Below are 17500 nucleotides of genomic sequence, written 5' to 3'. Positions count from 1 at the left end.
TGAAGTCTCATTTTCACCACAATAAGACAGACTTGTAAATGTGAATAAAAAGTATGTGATCTGCATCAAAATTAGCAGTGTCAAATTAGCACCTTTGAACTGTCAATTCAGTTAGCAGGTGGTCCTTGAACATTTTTTGGGGGATAAGTGGTCCTTGGTCTGAAAAAGTTTGAGAAACACTGCTCTAGCAGACTGCCGTCACAGATCATTGATGGGTGACACCCTTACGTAAATCAACAAAAAGCCGTAAACAAATTGCTTTTCCTCGTCAATCGCCCAACACAGGTTCGAAGTAGGAATCATCTATCAGTCCGCTACTTCAAACTTTAAAGACTTACTCCATAACTTGCGGATGTAGCAGTAGTAGCCCCTGGAGGGCGGGAAAGCGCATTCAGAAGTGTCGTCAGAAAAGGTTGCGGTGGGGGTGGCGGTACCTCTGACATGTGCAGGACGTGGCCATGGCTGTCGTGTATTCGCACGGTCACGTGGTACTGACGGCCGGTCTGCAGCACCCACCGGTCTTCCAACTCCTCCTCCAAGTCTAAAGCTAAACAGAGACGTAGACACGGAAACAAGTCACATGTATACGACACATGTGCGCACGCACAGACACGCACAGACGATGCACACACATGCATGGAAACACACGCACGTATGCACGCACACACAGACAAAACACACACCCAAAGGCCCAGAAACATATATGAAAACATACATAACAAACATATGTCATGTTTATGCAAGGACACAATGAATGCCCATTGCACTTAAAAGCCTATATTTTTCAGTGAGAAAAATAATGAAATAAATGACTACAACAAATTAAGTACGAATTTGTTATGATGAAATACAGCGACAATAATCAGCTCAGGTGCTGAAGTGCTGAGAGCTGTGTTCAGGTAATGACAGGCTGGGATCTTGTCCTCTTGCAGGCTGGGAGTGCTCGCTACACAGCCCTCTGGAGCGGCGATGCTCTGCCAATCATCCTCCAGCTGCTCCTGGCATCGGGCTCTGACTCTGCTCCACTCAGGCTTTTAATTAAAAACATCCCAAAGCTCTGTCAGGAAGGCAGCAGGTGGATTGTATTTTGTTTCTTCTTTCTTTGGGGGAGCAGGTTTGTTTTTTGTCATTCGTTTGCATAATTTCGGCGGAGCGCTCTGGGTGCCAGTCCATCCGCTTCTTTGTTTCCTGAGATGTCTGGGTCTCTCTAGACTACAATGCGCGGGCAGGGTGCCATGTCGTTGTCAGGCAGTGTGTACTGTATATGCTGTTACATCCCAAGGCATTCATGGTGCCGTCTACAAGTGTCAATCTTCCCAACAACCTCCCCGGTCCAGTCCAGTCAGCCAGGCACTGCAGCTGCATTCACATCACGCCCCCGCACGCACCACAGACATGGCTGGCAGCGGAGGCCTCACATTTTCCTTCACTGCAGCCAGTCAGTCTGGCTTGGTTCACTTTCAACATGCTGGGTGTCCACTTTATCTAGTTCTGAGTTCTGATCTCACCAGTGTAGCCAAAGGGGCCCGCAGGTGGTCCCAAAGTTTTGTGAATTCTGAATTTTATGAAATGTGCTAAAGAACAAGTGTGTCTACTACTCTACAGACATTGGATTTAAGCAACATCCGCCATACTGTCTTGTCTGCTTGTGAAAACTGGTTTTCAATTGACCTGGGATTGATCTATCCAAAAGTGATATTTACCATGTGAGGCTGTATAACAGACACATGGTGTAGACAGACAGAGTAGTAGGTCTGAATAAAATGTTTGAATGCAGTCTTCATATCCATTTTCATGCAAAATGCCAATTTATTGGTTCATGGGTTTTCAGTCTATGGGACACAGGGAGAATACTACTTCATGCTGTTTTAGAGGTGCCATGGAAAAATGAATCAGGGAAGTGAGAACGGGTGGTTAAACACAGTGTTCTGTATAGATATGCGTACTATGGTATAGAAAAGTTTGTCCTTGTGTGCGGTTGTCTATATGCATGTGTGGGTGTGTGTGCTCGAGTCTTGTGTGAGCGAGCATACTGTACATGTGTGTCTCTGTGCGTGTATGTATCTCTTTGGGTATTTGTGAATTTGTGTGTGTGTGTGTGTGTGTGTATGAGAGAGAGAGAGAGAGAGAGAGAGAGAGAGAGAGAGAGAGAGAGAGAGAGAGAGAGAGTGCGAGAGAGAGAGAGAGAGAGGGAGTGTGAGGGAGAGAGAGAGAGAGAGAGAGAGAGAGAGAGAGAGAGAGAGGGAGGGAGTGCGAGAGAGAGAGAGAGAGAGAGAGAGAGAGAGAGAGAGAGAGAGAGAGAGAGAGAGAGAGAGAGAGAGAGATAAGAGTACTTACTCAGATAGCTGGGTTCAACCACGAACACGGAATGGCTGGGCAAATGAGACACAGAATCTTCCGGTAAACCTGACAAAACACTCAGGAAAACAATCAGACAGGTGAACATGTTTGAACACTTCTTGTGTAGCTGGCCAATGGCAATGGCAAAGTGCTGCTAACGACAAATTATTACAATTATTGCTGTAAACACACAGGCCTTTGTTGCCAGACTATGTGCCGCATATGTTCTCCCCAAAAGCTACTAAAGCAGCAGAATTGCTGCACTAACCTTTCATTTTCATGTTCTTGCAGCTGAATAAAGACAAGACTGAAATAATTGCTTTTGGTTTCGAGGATGGAAGACAGAAACTCTGTGCTTACTTAGAATCAAAATCACTTAAAACTGAGTCTTGTGTCAAAAAACCTTGGAGTGATGTTGGACAGTCATCTCAGTTTCAATGCTCACATCCAAACCAAAACTACAAAAGGCCAAAAAAAAACACAAAAAAAAAAAACCATGCTTTGCCAAAAATACCCGAGGAATTAAAGGGTAAAAATCTGTGGCGTCCAAGAAAATGTACATTTCCAAAGGATACTCTTGTGCCTGAGGTGTACGGTGGCTCTGCCTAGGCGTTTGGCGATGACTGTGTGCCCTTCAACACTGACAACATCACTGCACTCATCATGGCCATCGCTGACACTGGTGCAGGGGGGTCCATCTCCCTCTACCCTCAGCACGTATCCTTCATTAGACAAGGCCAGCTCTGCACATACACACAGAAGCACAGGCAGACAGATAGACAGATAGTCAGATAGACAGACAGACACAGACACAGACACACACACACAGATAAGTATTTGTTTGTTTAACTTGCAATATATTTGTCACAAATGTGAAAATAAATGCACACAGGTTTGTGCAAACATGTATTTGTTTTATTGTTTTGTAGTTTAATGCATGTGCATGTGTGTGTGTGCGTGCGTGCGTGCGTGTGTTTAGTGCCATGGCTCAGCTAATTTGCTGGCCTTGTTTTGGTGTAATGCTGCCAACAGGAAATTAAATCCAGCAAACAGAGCCAAACACAATACAGCAGCTACTGCATCTTTAAAACAATGAAGAAAACAAAACCTACAATATCCATCCTGTTGCCAATGTGATTCTATTGAATATTACATGTTTTTGCTCATTTGCCAGAGAGAGTGTCTGAGCGGGTTTATGTGTACCCCTATGCAATTAAATGACCAATGATCTTCAAAAGCAACAGGTCAGTGGAAATTATTTCAACTTAGCGTTGGCAGCTATGCACAACAAGCTTATTATCCAATTCAGCCAATCCATTTAAAAAATGATAATAGTAATAATTGTGGCCTAGTGGTTTGGAAGCTGGACATTGGATTGGAGGGTTGCAGAATGACAGTATCTACTGTATAAGGTCTAGAATCTAAAGAACCTTTTGAAGTCACACACACATACACAACAACAAATGTTTGATGTTGGTTATGATGTTTAAATGTAACATTGTGACATTATACCACCACCATTATAATATCTCTCTAATAAAAATACAAGACCTTATAAACAACTGAAATGTCTTCATTTTCATGTATATGAGTCAAGTGACATTACCGTGACTGATAATGTGTCTTTCAACTGACATGTAGTATCACAAGACTAAGCCCAAACATCACTTCAACACCACATCAATACTGTAGCATTTTAAGATGTGACAATAATTGGCTCACGTTCATGTATTTTTTTTCCTGCAACTGTAGCACAAACTGTGACTTTGACTTTGTGTTTGAGTAATGAGCGTGACAGTGTGGGTTGAGGCAGATCCCGCCATGTTTTCAGGCTTCATTACATGCCCATTTATCATTACATGCTATCCAGAGCTATTTATACAGGACTGGTCCCCGGCGTGCACCAAAAGCAGCGTTTAGATGCCTTTGCTCAAAGGCACCTCAACTGTAAACGAAGGTCCACACCAGCAAAATGGGCTACTTGCTACTAGTTGCAAAAACACGCTCACTTGTTTTTTTTTTTTTTAACTATCATGGGATTTGAAACTAATTAAGTAAACCTTATGGCCACTGCTGCCTCAACTGTGTCATTGCATAACTGGCCCTCCTCTCTCTCCTGTGTCACACATGTGCCACGGTAATACTTTCACTTGTCCTTTCACTTGCTGCTTCATCTGGGACACTGCAATATTCCCCTAGCATGTTACTTTGCAACACTGCTTCACTTCTCTGTCACTGCACTATCTGTACCACTGCATCTCTGCCTTGCCTGAGTCACTACGCTTAGTGTGGTGCGATACCAGTGAAACATGTGGAAACACTGCTACAAGTGTCTTTTATAAGTGTGTTTCTGTTTGTCTTTTTGTATTGTTTATGCACCGTGTTGATATTTTTGAAAATGGACCTTGAGTCTGGAACAAAGTTGATGATGATAATGATGATGATGATGATGATGATGATGATGATGACTGCCTAATCTGCACCACTGCATTACGGACTAAGGGCGCCTTCACACTGGACTGGGATTACTGCTTACAATCAGCGTTGCATGTCCAGCTGATTGTTTCAGCAATGACCAGACCGAGCGTGGATCCCCTGCGCCGGTTCGAATGCTGTCAGTAGAGTCTTTAGCAGTGACCAAGCAACGTGGTAGCAGACGGCTGAGCTGTCACTCGCAGCTGTCAATCTATGGTGTGTTATTTGAGTGTTGCGAAAACGTACTCAAAAGGCCTTGTAAATTCATCTCTGCAAAATGGATAGAGGATGAGCTCTTGCTCTAGCTCTCCTTATCTCTCTCGTAATAGAACATCTGGAAATCTGCAGGTGGTGTGAAGCAGATTTTCCGCCTTGAGTTGACCTTTTTTCTTCTCAATCTGTCTGGGGCGGACAGGCAGAAAATCCACAATCTGCCTTGCGTTGATATTCAGTGCAACATGTGCTCATTTTTATTATCAAACAATAGAAAAAAACTCTTCCTCGTACTGTAAAATCCGTGTCTAGTGTGATCATGGCCTAACATCTGTCACTGAGCGAGTCCTCAACAGTGTCGCTGCATCCGTTCCTTATCTGTCACTGCCTCACTCATCGGTACCAACCTCACTGTGTCACTGAAACATACTGCCTCACACGTCACTGCCTTAACTACACAGTCTCACGCTCAACTAGTCAGTACATGACAATAGGACCTCAATATATGACCCCAAAAGATCCCCCATTGCATTACATCATGATACAACAGGTAAGGATTGCCCCCCTTTGTATTGCATAGAGATGCAAAAGCACGCCACTGTGATCAGCATGTTTCCGTGACCTGTACGGCAACCTGGCCTCACCGAATGTGTCATGATGCAACGTAAACAAAGGCGCTTTATACATTGAGGCCTAGTCATATACAGCAGCGGTCCCCAACCACCGGGTCGCGGACCGGTGCCGGTCCGTGGACTATTTGATACCGGGCCGCACGACATAAGGTTTTTTTTATCCAGAAGACATGCCTTTGTTATGAACTGCAGTGCAGAACTTATCTTAAATATAACTTTTAGTATCGCCATATTAATATTTGCATTAACCTAGACGTAGTACAAGTAAGCTATTTTAATTCTCAATAACAAGCAACCTTTTCTTTGTGCCGTCCAATCACTAGTTGAATGTCAAATGCGCCAGACGCATGCTGCGAGGCCACGCCCAATGCAAAGTGGATGGTGGCCGTTTTGGAGAGTTGGCTGTCTTCTCCGGCTCTTTCTTTTAAAGGCTTTTGAACGTTGCGAAGCAAACTTTTGGGAGCTATTTTAGAAATCCACTTCTATCATTTTGTTGCTATTTCAATTTCGTGACAACAACGCTGTGTTACGAACGTAATTGCGTTGCGAGACATGTCTTGTGGTTGCAACTAATAACGACCAACACTTGTTTCAGGAGCTCCTGAAAGTCAGCGTTAGCAGAAAATCAGGCGATGACATGCAACCTTTTGCCTTTTTTGAAATATTGCACATAAAACCACAGGCACTCGGACCGCGGTAGAATCAAATGCTGGTTATGCAGCAGTCCACACAAACGCGACGCGAGGGCACGAGCTGCTAGTGGCAAACTTCAGCGGTATCAAACTCCAGCTTCCAACTATTCCCCGTGTTGTTCGAAAAAACAATGACGACTGCTTGTTGGAAACAGTTGACCTTGAATTAATAGAAGCGCGTCTTAACCAGGAGACCTAACCCAGTCATGAATAGTTATAGCCCTGAATGTCACTGCGCACAAATGTCCTCAATGAAAATAAACATGGCCAGAGCAGAGAACGCATATTCTCGCATGGTGAAACATAGTATGTAGTAGCCTAGTTTTGGGTGATCCTCCTTGCACCACTAGCCCTATGACCACGAATGGCTCCACAAATTAGTGGGTTAATTGTCAGTTTATTATAGTCTAATACTAAATGTTATGTTTAAATGTAGGCTGTTACACATTTTGAATGGAGTGAAAGAAAAGGATTAGGCCTTATTTTTAGACCCTATTGATAATATTGATACTATTATTAGGCCTATTAGGCCTATTAATAATAACAATGATAACAAATAATAATAATATTAATAATAACAATAATAACAATAGTGTGATATTAATATTATTATTGTTATTATTATTATTATTATTATTATTATTATTATTATTATTATTATTATTATTATAACGCGTGACTACCGGTCCGCGAAAAAAAAATGGGACTCAAACCGGTCCCTGGTGCTAAAAAGGTTGGGGAACCCTGATATACAGTACCTTTGGCGTCATATATTGACATGTCGAGAATGAGACCGGGTTGGTATCATCTCTGTCACTGCCTGACTTGTGTCACTAGCTGGCTCACCTGTGTGGTTGCATGGCTGGCTGGTTCACCTGTGTGGTTGCATGGCTGGCTCACCTGTGTGGTTGCATGGCTGGCTCACCTGTGTGGTTGCATGGCTGGCTGGCTCACCTGCGTGGTTGCATGGCTGGCTGGCTCACCTGCGTGGTTGCATGGCTGGCTCACCTGTGTGGTTGCATGGCTGGCTGGTTCACCTGTGTGGTTGCATGGCTGGCTGGTTCACCTGTGTGGTTGCATGGCTGGCTTACCTGTCTCGCTGCACTGCTGGTTCCTCCAGATCTTGTATGTGAGGGCGGCCCCCGGCAGCAGGAAGATGTCCTCAGCGGGGCTCATGTAGAGGCGGTCCATGATGGACAGCACCACGCCCGCCGGCTCCACATACTGTTGGGGTGGCACACCATTAAAGAGGAGCTTCCATATTTTACACATTAAGTCGTCCTGGTTTAAAATGGTTTCAGATTAGATTAGATTAGATTCTTAATTGTCCCATAGGGATATTTGTTTTCACATCAGACTGTTCAGTTCCATCAGGTTAGATCTTGTAGTACACATTTCATTTGCTATACATACAGTATAGACACAATTTTCACACATAGACACATAAACATCCTCAGACATCCACATACAATACATATACACACATCTATTCACATACACTTCAATATACACACCTCTACAGATGAAATAGAATGGTTAAGACAGTATTGTCATTCATAGAGGCTATTGAACTCAGAGAAAACTATACCGCCTCAGAAAATAGTTGAGGTGGCACACTATTACTGTAACATCACTCAATTACTGTATGTAAAGGAATAACCGCTGCAAATGCCAGCATTCTACCGCATTAACTTGGTGGTACAGCAACCCCAAATATTAGCCTTCATATTAACCCTGAACTAATATTTACTGGTCTGACCAGAGGTTTTGCAGCCAGTTGGACATGTCAAAGATCCAAAAATTCATGTTTGAAAAATGGACATTTCCAAGCAATTATGTACATTAACATTTTGGTGTCGCAAACAAAAACTATGGTGGTTGTAAAAATTCATGAAAAAGATAACATCTGTGAATTGACAGCATATATTCTGAAAATAAACTACTAAAAATACACACTGGACCTTTAAATTACTCTATATTTTATTTACAAAGAGAATCATTGTCTATTGTTTCAAGCAACCTGCCATTCAAAAGTAGAAAACAAAAGACAATGTTCAATAACCAGCAGCTGTTGTAGTTTTATTTTCTAAGGGGCATAGGAGTGGAATGGTGTTCATGCCAGGATATTGAAACATATTTCCAGTAGTTGAACATTTTGGAGAAAGTAATTCACATTTCACCAGCCAATGAAACAATAGCATTTCATTTGATTGGGTCATACCACTGTTTACTCATTGGATGATTATAACATCAATCATTTCATCTCTGCTTTGCCTGAGAGAATTGTTAGTGGAGATTAGAGAAGATTACCTCGAGTCTTGCTATTTACACCAGCTATCATCCTCTAATCTGGCTCATATCAAGAGGCTTCACCAGATTAAATTATTATGCTCAGACCTGCAAATAATCCCTTAGGGGATTTTCAGCTACCTAGGTAAATGGGAGTATGCTGTCTCAAAATCAAATCTCCTCCTAACACCAACAACAACATTACCTCTCGCTGTAATACCAAACACCCAAATTGTCATGTATTCTGTGTTAGTTCTGCCAGGAAGACTCAGGTCCCGTTTGGATTTTCCAGAGCCAATCAGCGGCCGCCAATTCCTTTATAGTGATGTGTCTAACTCTCCTTTGTTGCTGGCCTAGGTATGGCTGGTCCGAAATCTCCTCCTCCATCTCCACCACCACCAGTTGGGTCCAGTCTACCTGTCCGGGGGGTCAAAGCTCCAGTTCCTGCTGCACGGCTACGGCAGGTTCTACTGGATCCGCTGGCGCAAGACCCGGGCTGATGATTGGACCTACGCCAAATACTGTCTACCTTCTGCCAATTCCATTGTCAACCATGTTAACATTAAATCGTTTAAATCTAATTCCCCCCTCTGAGTCTTAATGGCTGAAATGTAGATATTAGCCAAAAGTTAACGCTACTATGGTATGTCAAATGAAAACACCTTTGGCTCCATAACAAACAGAGGAACAGTTTCACAATTCAATCCAAGTAGTAGTACACCGTCTTGCCACTTCCTGATGTACTCTGAGGACAAGCACACAGGTGCTCAAAGAATTTACATGACTTGCAATGTTGTGATGCGATCCCAGTGCCTACCAGGTATTCTGGGTGTTTGAGTGACACGTAAATCTGAATGGGGCCACTCGCAAGACCCAGCAGCAGTATGTCTTCCCCTCTATGGCCCGCCTCCTCCAGTGATAGGATATGGGGAGATGGGCAGTAGCCAGCCTCTGAGTATGGTAGAAACCTGCACAGACACGCACGCGCACACACACAGGGAAAAAAAAGTTTCTGACATTTTCATTTTAAAAATAAAGCGCATTACAAGGTCATTTCTATCAACTGAAGTGGTGTCCATGATCCCTCTCAAAACTTGAACAAAATGGACTGACGATTTTTTATTAATCCACCATTACTAATCCATTTTTCGTTCAGAACATGAACTATTCAGATTCACTATAGAAAACTCCTTTCACAAACTTTCAGAGTTGTCCTCAGTGCACAGAGTAAGTATTAAAAAAAAAAAATACACCCATTCACAACCAATTGTGCAACTTCAAGCACTGACGACTTGCCCACATAACATCTTGACAGCCCCTTACACACAAAAAAGAGCCAAATGCAATTGTACATCAAACAAACACCATCTGGTTTCACGCTGTGACACCCACCCGGCCGCCCGCCACCCAGGCAATCAATGAAGAAACACGCCGTCTCTTATGTGAGATAGATAGATCTGTATGCGCAGGGAGGAGTGGGCCATTTAAAGAGCTGATTCAAACGTGTGTTGCATTCGTTGCTTGTTGTTCTGAGAGACATCATTGATCCAGTCAATGTTTTTGCACAAAAAAAAACCCCACACACACTAAGATTTGTTTTGTCAGTCAGTCAGGTAAATGGCTTTGATCTGTGAGGCATGAACAGAGTATGTTTGTATGAATGCACCCGCTGTGATGATGTGTCTGTGTTGGTGCGTGTGTAGGGTTGCTGACAATCTTTGGATGGGCCCGGGACAAAGTCATCTGACAGGCCCCTCCACCCAATACATACAATATAATGAGGGCCCAATAGCGGGCACCCTTCTCCCAGGGCCCGGGACAACTGACCCCTTTGTCCCCTCCCGTCGGCTTCCCTGTGTGTGTGTGTGTGTGTGTGTGTGTGTGTGTGTGTGTGTGTGTGTGTGTGTGTGTGTGTGTGTGTGTGTGTGTGCGTGTGTGCTCGTGTGTGTGCGTGTGTGAGAGAGAGAGGTGTGGTGGGGGGCATAAGCTCTTTTCTTTCCGCAGTCGTTGCTAATCTGTTTTGAGCAGTAGACGTTCCAGACATACACAGATAACAGATTTGACTTCTTGGCCTCAAAAACAACTCAACCTTTTCAAGATGGAGCACAGATAAAAGAAGCACAGATATATATATATATATATATATATATATATATATATATATATATATATATATATATATATATATTAAAAAAAGAACACAGAGAAAATAGAGGCACAAGCAAATTACGTAATAAGGCTGTATAACTGCGTCCAGATATTTGTCAGTTATTTCTGAGAAATAACAGAAGATATCTGTGTGGCACCAGATATTTATTTTCTTTCTATATTTTTTATTTCATGTCTGGTCCTGCTCTGGTTGCACTGGAGTGTCAACCTCAGAGGCACGGAGTCTGTTTTTCCTTTTTTTTTAATTATGTATTTTTCATTTGTTACAGTGTAATAATCTCAAGTAGTGAAAGGCCACCTGGGAAATTCCCATTGTCATTGTACACAGCACTCCACATCACATAGGAGGGATCACTGCACACAACAAAATTGCATTTATGCCTCACGCGTGCAAGGGGGCAGCCCCAAATGCTAAGGGTACCTCAGTCATGGAAGAGGATGGGGAGAGCACTGGTAAATTCCTCCACCCACCAACCTGGTGAATCAGGAGTTGAGTCATCAAAGGTTGGGCTACAAGTCTGGCGCCTTAAACGCTTACTACCCATGACTGCCTTGTAGTAGCCAAGCTGTTGCCATTTAGTGTCTCCACTCAAGTTCAATTCACTTCAGCAACTAGGTCAGGTGATTATGATTGTGCCAACGAGCCAATCAGAAGAGCAATAAAGCCATTACACCATCTATTCCGGTCCATCTCTTGTTCAGCAATTGCATACGTCACGACCAAACCGTCAGCAGCAATTAGAAAAAGTACAAGGCTAACGCGGAGCAAACAAATCCTACAGTAATGCTATGAAGTCAGACGGTCTCTACAAAGTGAATACACCAGGCGGCTGATGCATCAGGCTGAAGTGTGGTATCTGTGTTTTTTTCTTTTCTATGTATTTGTGCTGTAAATAATAATCGTTATGTATTGATGCAGTGATCCTGCAGCCGACGACTGAAGCACATCGTATCGTATCATGGGGCATTCTTAAGTATCAAAATTAATCAAATCGCTGCCTTTAGAAATCGATATAGAATCGATTGAAGCTTTACACCACTACTATGTAGTGTGTATGGATGTATGTATGGATGCACATACCTGCACGTAATGCACACCTTCCTGCAATGACGGGTAACCATAAATGTTATGACAACATTTGTATCTATCTTTGCTAAAGGACACAAGTGCCTTCAACTCCTGCAGAAGTGTACTCAACTATGCTTACTCCTTGACAGCAGCAACCGCTTTGTTGATGAAAATGTATGAACACGGTAATCATCTTTTCATATCTGAGGGGAATGTGACAGGCTCAGAGCACAGCTCCTAATGCAGAGGGAAATAGGACAGCCGCTGCTAGAAGATGTAACCAGCAGCAGCCAGGGGCACCAGGCTCCCTCCAGCATCCATCCAGCACACACTTGTCTGCTGCAATACACACACTCTGTTACTCATGCACACATGCATCCAAGCACATGCGCACAAACACAAACACACACACACACACACATACATACACACACTCTCCCTCTCTCTCACACACAGACACACAGACACAGACACACACACACACACACACACACACAGACACAGACACACACACACACACACACAGGCATCAACAGACATACGCATGTACACAGGTAGATAAACACACACACACATATGTGCGCACACATGCACGCACAGACACAGACACAGACACAGACACACATAACACAAACACCTGCATGTGTATTAGTCTCCTGCTGGCTGTGCAGCCCACCATAGCGCGGGGGTAGATGCTATCTGACGGCACAGAGGCAAATGTAATTACAGTTTCCACAGTGACTGACCCCTCTCAACAGCCCATAATAATCCCACCGTCCTTGCCTGCCTGCCTGCCTATCTCTCTCCCTCTCGCTTATCCATGTCTGGCTGCCTGGCTTTTTTAACCCCCACCGCCCCACACCTTAATAACACCCAACCCCTTTCCCACCGACTACTAAGTGAAGTTCGTTTTTTTTTTTTTGGTCCTTCCAATCTCTTTTTTTTTTTGTCCTTTCGACTTTATTCCAACTTCTAATCACCTAGTCTTTCCCAAACACTTTTTTAACCTTCATATCTGCGTTTCTTCCATTCCTCCTCCTCTCACCTTACTCTGCCTGGGGAGTCCATCTCCTTCCCTGCATGCCACTCAAACTCCAATCCAGCCAGGCTGCTGAAAGTGTTTCCTGTGGGACAGGAAATAAGGTCAGCCTTATAGTAAAAAAAAGTGCAAGTGGCAACACACACACAAAAAAAATGTCCATTTCTATAATTCCTCTGGCTCTTGTCGCCACCAGCCATTATTTCTCTTGGGGTCCACCTGAGACCTCTTCTCCAGCCTGGAGGGGTCGGAGGAAGCCACTACTGTAGCTGATTTATTTATGGAAAATGCTGTTGCTGCTTTTTTAACATATGAACTAAGTTATGTTTTGTAACTTCTAGATCTATAACACTATCCACTGTTATTACAGTACATATAACTATACTATGCTATAATATAGTACATTCTTAGTACCGCAATTAATGCAATCTGACCCTAAATTGTAATTACAAATTGGAAATACTTGTCATATAATTTGGTAAAGAAATTGCAACAGCATGTATTGACCGCATATACAGTATGTCCTGTAGTGTATAACAAATTTCCCTTTCAAACCATTGAACATCTTCAACGAGAATGTTAGGTGTTTGGTATGAATGCTGTTCTTGTACTAGAGCATTACATATTTCAGGTTATTTAGGGCAAGTGTGGGTGTCTATCTCCACTGAGAGTCTTGTCAATTAGTTGTGACAAAGAATTAGTCACCCTTCCCAGCTCCCACTCTTTCTGTTCAGGACTAAAGGAGTCCACAGTGGATTAGGGCCTGCATGGTGCATAACATGTCTACTCCCTAGCGGTCAGGCGAACATCTAAAGTTTTAGCAGTTATGGTGGTGTATTTGACCTCCAAATGACTTTGGACTAGGAATATGACTTTTTGCCACTCAGGAAGCAAACTAATCAAATATTGGTTAATCTGCTAAAACATGGCAGTTATAAATGTGAATTACCAAGTGGATGTACCACTGAAGTCTTTGTGTAATATTGTAGTGTTCTACTATGGTAGTGAAGTCTTTTTGACGACTTGCAGCCTTCCACTGGTGGAGCGGTGTGCATTATGAAGCTACCCAACAGCAATTTGACTAAACGCCTTACTTTACAGTAGCTGCATGCATGACAATCTCTTTTCATTATCCTTGCATTGATGTTAGCTTTGTGTACCAAGCTGACTATGGGCCTGCACAGTACTGCCCTACAAAGCAAAAGGGCAGTAACTGCATTGTAATTGAAAACGAGTTATGATTTTACTGACATATCAAATATAAAGATTAATAAAATAATTCACCTGCAAAGAAGGTGGTATTATAGAGTGACAAAACAGTCATGTCAAACACTACCTAAAACTACTTAGGTTGGACAACAGAATAATTCTGATGTCATTTTACTCTGTTTGGAACTGTGCATAGTTACTATTTCCTTTGTAGGGCAGAGCAGAAGTGGGACCTCAATAAAAAACTGATTTACATTCATTACCCAGTCACTGCAAAGTGCAAACATGGCCTGCCTTCCCTTATTGTCCCTAATTTGTTCACTCCAGTCCACTTCGAAAAAATCAAAACCATTTCTCAGTGAGTGAATCTGAGCCTTGCTCATAGTTCTTGACATGCCATGCATGGGTAGGAGGCATGGGCAGGAGGAGAAGACGACCCATGCCTCCTGGTTTCCAGCTATCTCCGCCTGATCCTCACTCACTTACATTCAGCCGCTCTCACCAAACACGGTGACATTCAACAGACTGCGCAGAGAGGCTTATCTGATGCCGTGGGGTGACTCGAGCGCTGCTTTGTGTGGGCTGGGGGTCAGGCGGTGTTACATCATCCAGTGCAGTGATTACCAGTTGGTAGGTTGCAGACTGTGTACTGCATGAAAAAAAAATAAAACAGTCTGACTCATCATCATCACACACCTTTGGAGTCGAGTGCCTGGACAGACAGCTGGAGGGGAGGGTCATCGGTGAAAATCTGGTGCGTGGTGGTGAGGATCTGAATACTCCTGATGTGACTGATGTAGACATCGCAGCGCAAGGTCTGACCGGTGGCTGATAACAACACACACATACAGGGTCACACATGTGCACGAGCGCACGCACACACACACACACACACACACACACACACACACACACACACACACACACACACACACACACACACACACACACACACACACACATGCACGCACACACACAGGCCCATCCTATTTCTGAAATGGATCTTACATTGTAACTACTACTGTGTATTATTTTGTACAAAGCACAGTCACACACACATGGATACCTGCCACACACAGACACACACACACACACAATTACAGTGGTGCATGATATTGGCCAAAATTGTATAAGACACCAGCCACTCAATAAAAAAATGAGCACACACACACACTGTTACACACATACACACACACACTCACCAGCGTTGTCCGCAAGGACCATAGCAAACCCCTGCGTGGATGTTTTGAGGGTTGGGAGTGTGGAGACCAGGGCATGCTGACTACAGGATGATGGAGGGAGGGGAAGGGGTGGTGTCGACATAGACAGAGGGAGCACGCTGACCACATCCGACTGAGAGGACTCCCTGATGGATTTTTTTGGATGGGTGGTGGTGGTGAGGGGAGAAGGGGTGAGAGAGAATGGTTTAGGGGTTGGGGGTTAGGGTGAGTGTGTAAGAGAGTAGAGGAGGAGTAGGGAGGGGAGAAGCCGCCAGTGGTGCGGAGAAGGGATTAGACCTGATCTTACATAATTGCTACTCTGCATAATTACATTTACAGATAAAGTGACAAGATAAAGGATTAAGCCACATTTTTAAATTAGCAAAATGATTAACGTTTCAAAGTCTATCTAGCCCTGGTGGGAATGTGAATGCCACATCCGACCCTTAGGAAATTCAAGTTTTGCACTGCCGTGTTAGTATGAGTGGCCCAGACCAACAATTTATGGAAATAGGCCATCCGTTGCGATTGCAGAATTCAATATACAACAACCTTTATTTTATCGGGGGGATCTGAATGAGGGAGCATTACGGTGCAATTAGGGCATTCCTAGAAAAGCACTTATAGGCCTATCATTGAGAGAGAGAGAGAGAGAGAGAGAGAGAGAGAGAGAGAGAGAGAGAGAGAGAGAGAGAGAGAGAGATGGTTTGTTATTATGAGATAATTAAGCTACTACAGCCGGCACCTACCACTCACCATGTGTAGCATCCAGCATCAGCTTTCAGTGTAAAATTCACGGAGGCGTGAATAGAGAATGGAAGAAGGAGTTTTGGTACGTTCAATTTTGATGCGTGACTTAAAACAATTAATGAGGTGCCAAGCATCCATATCCTCCATATCTGCTGGATTCCCCGGGGTGCGAAAACTGTCATGCTTACAAAGCAATTATTAGCCTGAATGTAACCTCGGGCAAAGATTGAGGCTTGATTCAATATGATCCACCCATTGGGGTAAGTTGACGTTACATCTGGTATCCAAGGAAATTACTATCTGCATCAAAGTAGACAAATACACGAGAAAAAAATCTCAACACATGGCATATTACTTAATATATAAAAGCTGAAAAAAAGACATTGTTAGCTAACACTCATAACGCTAGTAACGCTATACCGGTACCCACTCTCAAGGGCTGCTTACGTTAGCCAACGGTGGGTCTCATAGCTAGCCGATATACTTTTCTACCAGATAGGCAGCTTTGTTAACCGCTAACTTTTCAAAACATTTTCGGTACATTTACAATAAAGACCAGTTTTTGACAGGGCTTTGACATTCTTACCAAAATATACCCGATCGTCTGGTTAAATTTCGAAATTTTCGTGACAAAACCATTACCAGGGTAGGTGCTGCCGTAGATGTCAAACGGCACTAGAAGAACTAGATGAGTTTTTTTTAGTTATCAACACGGTGTTGTGAGGGGAAAAGTCACTGGCAGCCAACCACGTGACCTAATTTGACCGACAGTAGTTTTCAACAATCAGAGGTTGAGTTGTGCTGCGCAGCTAGTTTCGCGCAGTCAGGAGAAAACAAAAATGTACAACCCGTGTAGGCCCCTATACATGGGTTCGCCGTGTTAATAAACACAGTGTTGTGAGCAGGGAAGCCGACAAAGGGGGACAAAGGGGACAGTTGTCCCGGGCTCAGGGACAGAGGGCCCCCAGAATTGGGTTCTCATTACATTGTATGCATTGAGTGGAGGGCCCTTTCAGATGACTTTATACTGGGGTCTGCCGCCTGCCAAAGTCAGCGGCCCTGGTTGTGAGGATGGGCAAGACACCGGCAGCCAACCACGTGAGCAAATTTTTTGACCGACAGCGGTTTCCAACAATCAGAGGCTGAGTTGTGCGCAGCTAGAATCGCGCAGCCAGGAGAAAAGAAAAAATTAGAACCCATGTAGGCCTATGGATGTGAATAATGCAAAGTTACTCATACCGTCTCTGATCATTATGACCCAATGAATCAACACACGACAATAAACAGCATGCACGAGAATAAACAGCTACCACACACAGGAATGTTAAATAGATAATATACTTTATTAATTCTCTCTGGTAAAATAAAATTACAAAATAATTTCAACCTTAGAGTTCACCTTT

At 43.5% G+C, this 17500-nt stretch overlaps 1 protein-coding gene across 2 annotated transcripts in view; it reads right to left on the bottom strand.

Annotated features, from left to right (window-relative positions):
• The window catches only part of LOC134449543 (nuclear pore membrane glycoprotein 210-like), a 73225-nt gene extending 56457 nt beyond the window's left edge, over nt 1-16768 (bottom strand). The window contains exons 1-10 of one of the 2 annotated variants that reach the window (XM_063199542.1): nt 16684-16768; nt 16104-16397; nt 15330-15493; nt 14824-14955; nt 12925-13003; nt 9459-9609; nt 7444-7576; nt 2916-3083; nt 2338-2406; nt 339-547 (exon numbers count right to left, since the gene is read on the bottom strand). In XM_063199542.1, the coding sequence (XP_063055612.1) occupies nt 339-547; nt 2338-2406; nt 2916-3083; nt 7444-7576; nt 9459-9609; nt 12925-13003; nt 14824-14955; nt 15330-15493; nt 16104-16279 (1281 nt within the window). In that variant the 5' untranslated portion in view covers nt 16280-16397; nt 16684-16768. The remainder of the gene's footprint in view (nt 1-338; nt 548-2337; nt 2407-2915; nt 3084-7443; nt 7577-9458; nt 9610-12924; nt 13004-14823; nt 14956-15329; nt 15494-16103; nt 16398-16683) is intronic. The other variant, XM_063199543.1, reaches the window with a different exon arrangement.
• Nucleotides 16769-17500: the final 732 nt, after the last annotated feature.

This window comes from Engraulis encrasicolus, chromosome 5, assembly GCF_034702125.1.
Source record: "Engraulis encrasicolus isolate BLACKSEA-1 chromosome 5, IST_EnEncr_1.0, whole genome shotgun sequence".
In the NCBI taxonomy this organism is placed as follows: Eukaryota; Metazoa; Chordata; class Actinopteri; order Clupeiformes; family Engraulidae; genus Engraulis; species Engraulis encrasicolus.
This window is presented reverse-complemented; position numbering and strand designations above follow the sequence as displayed.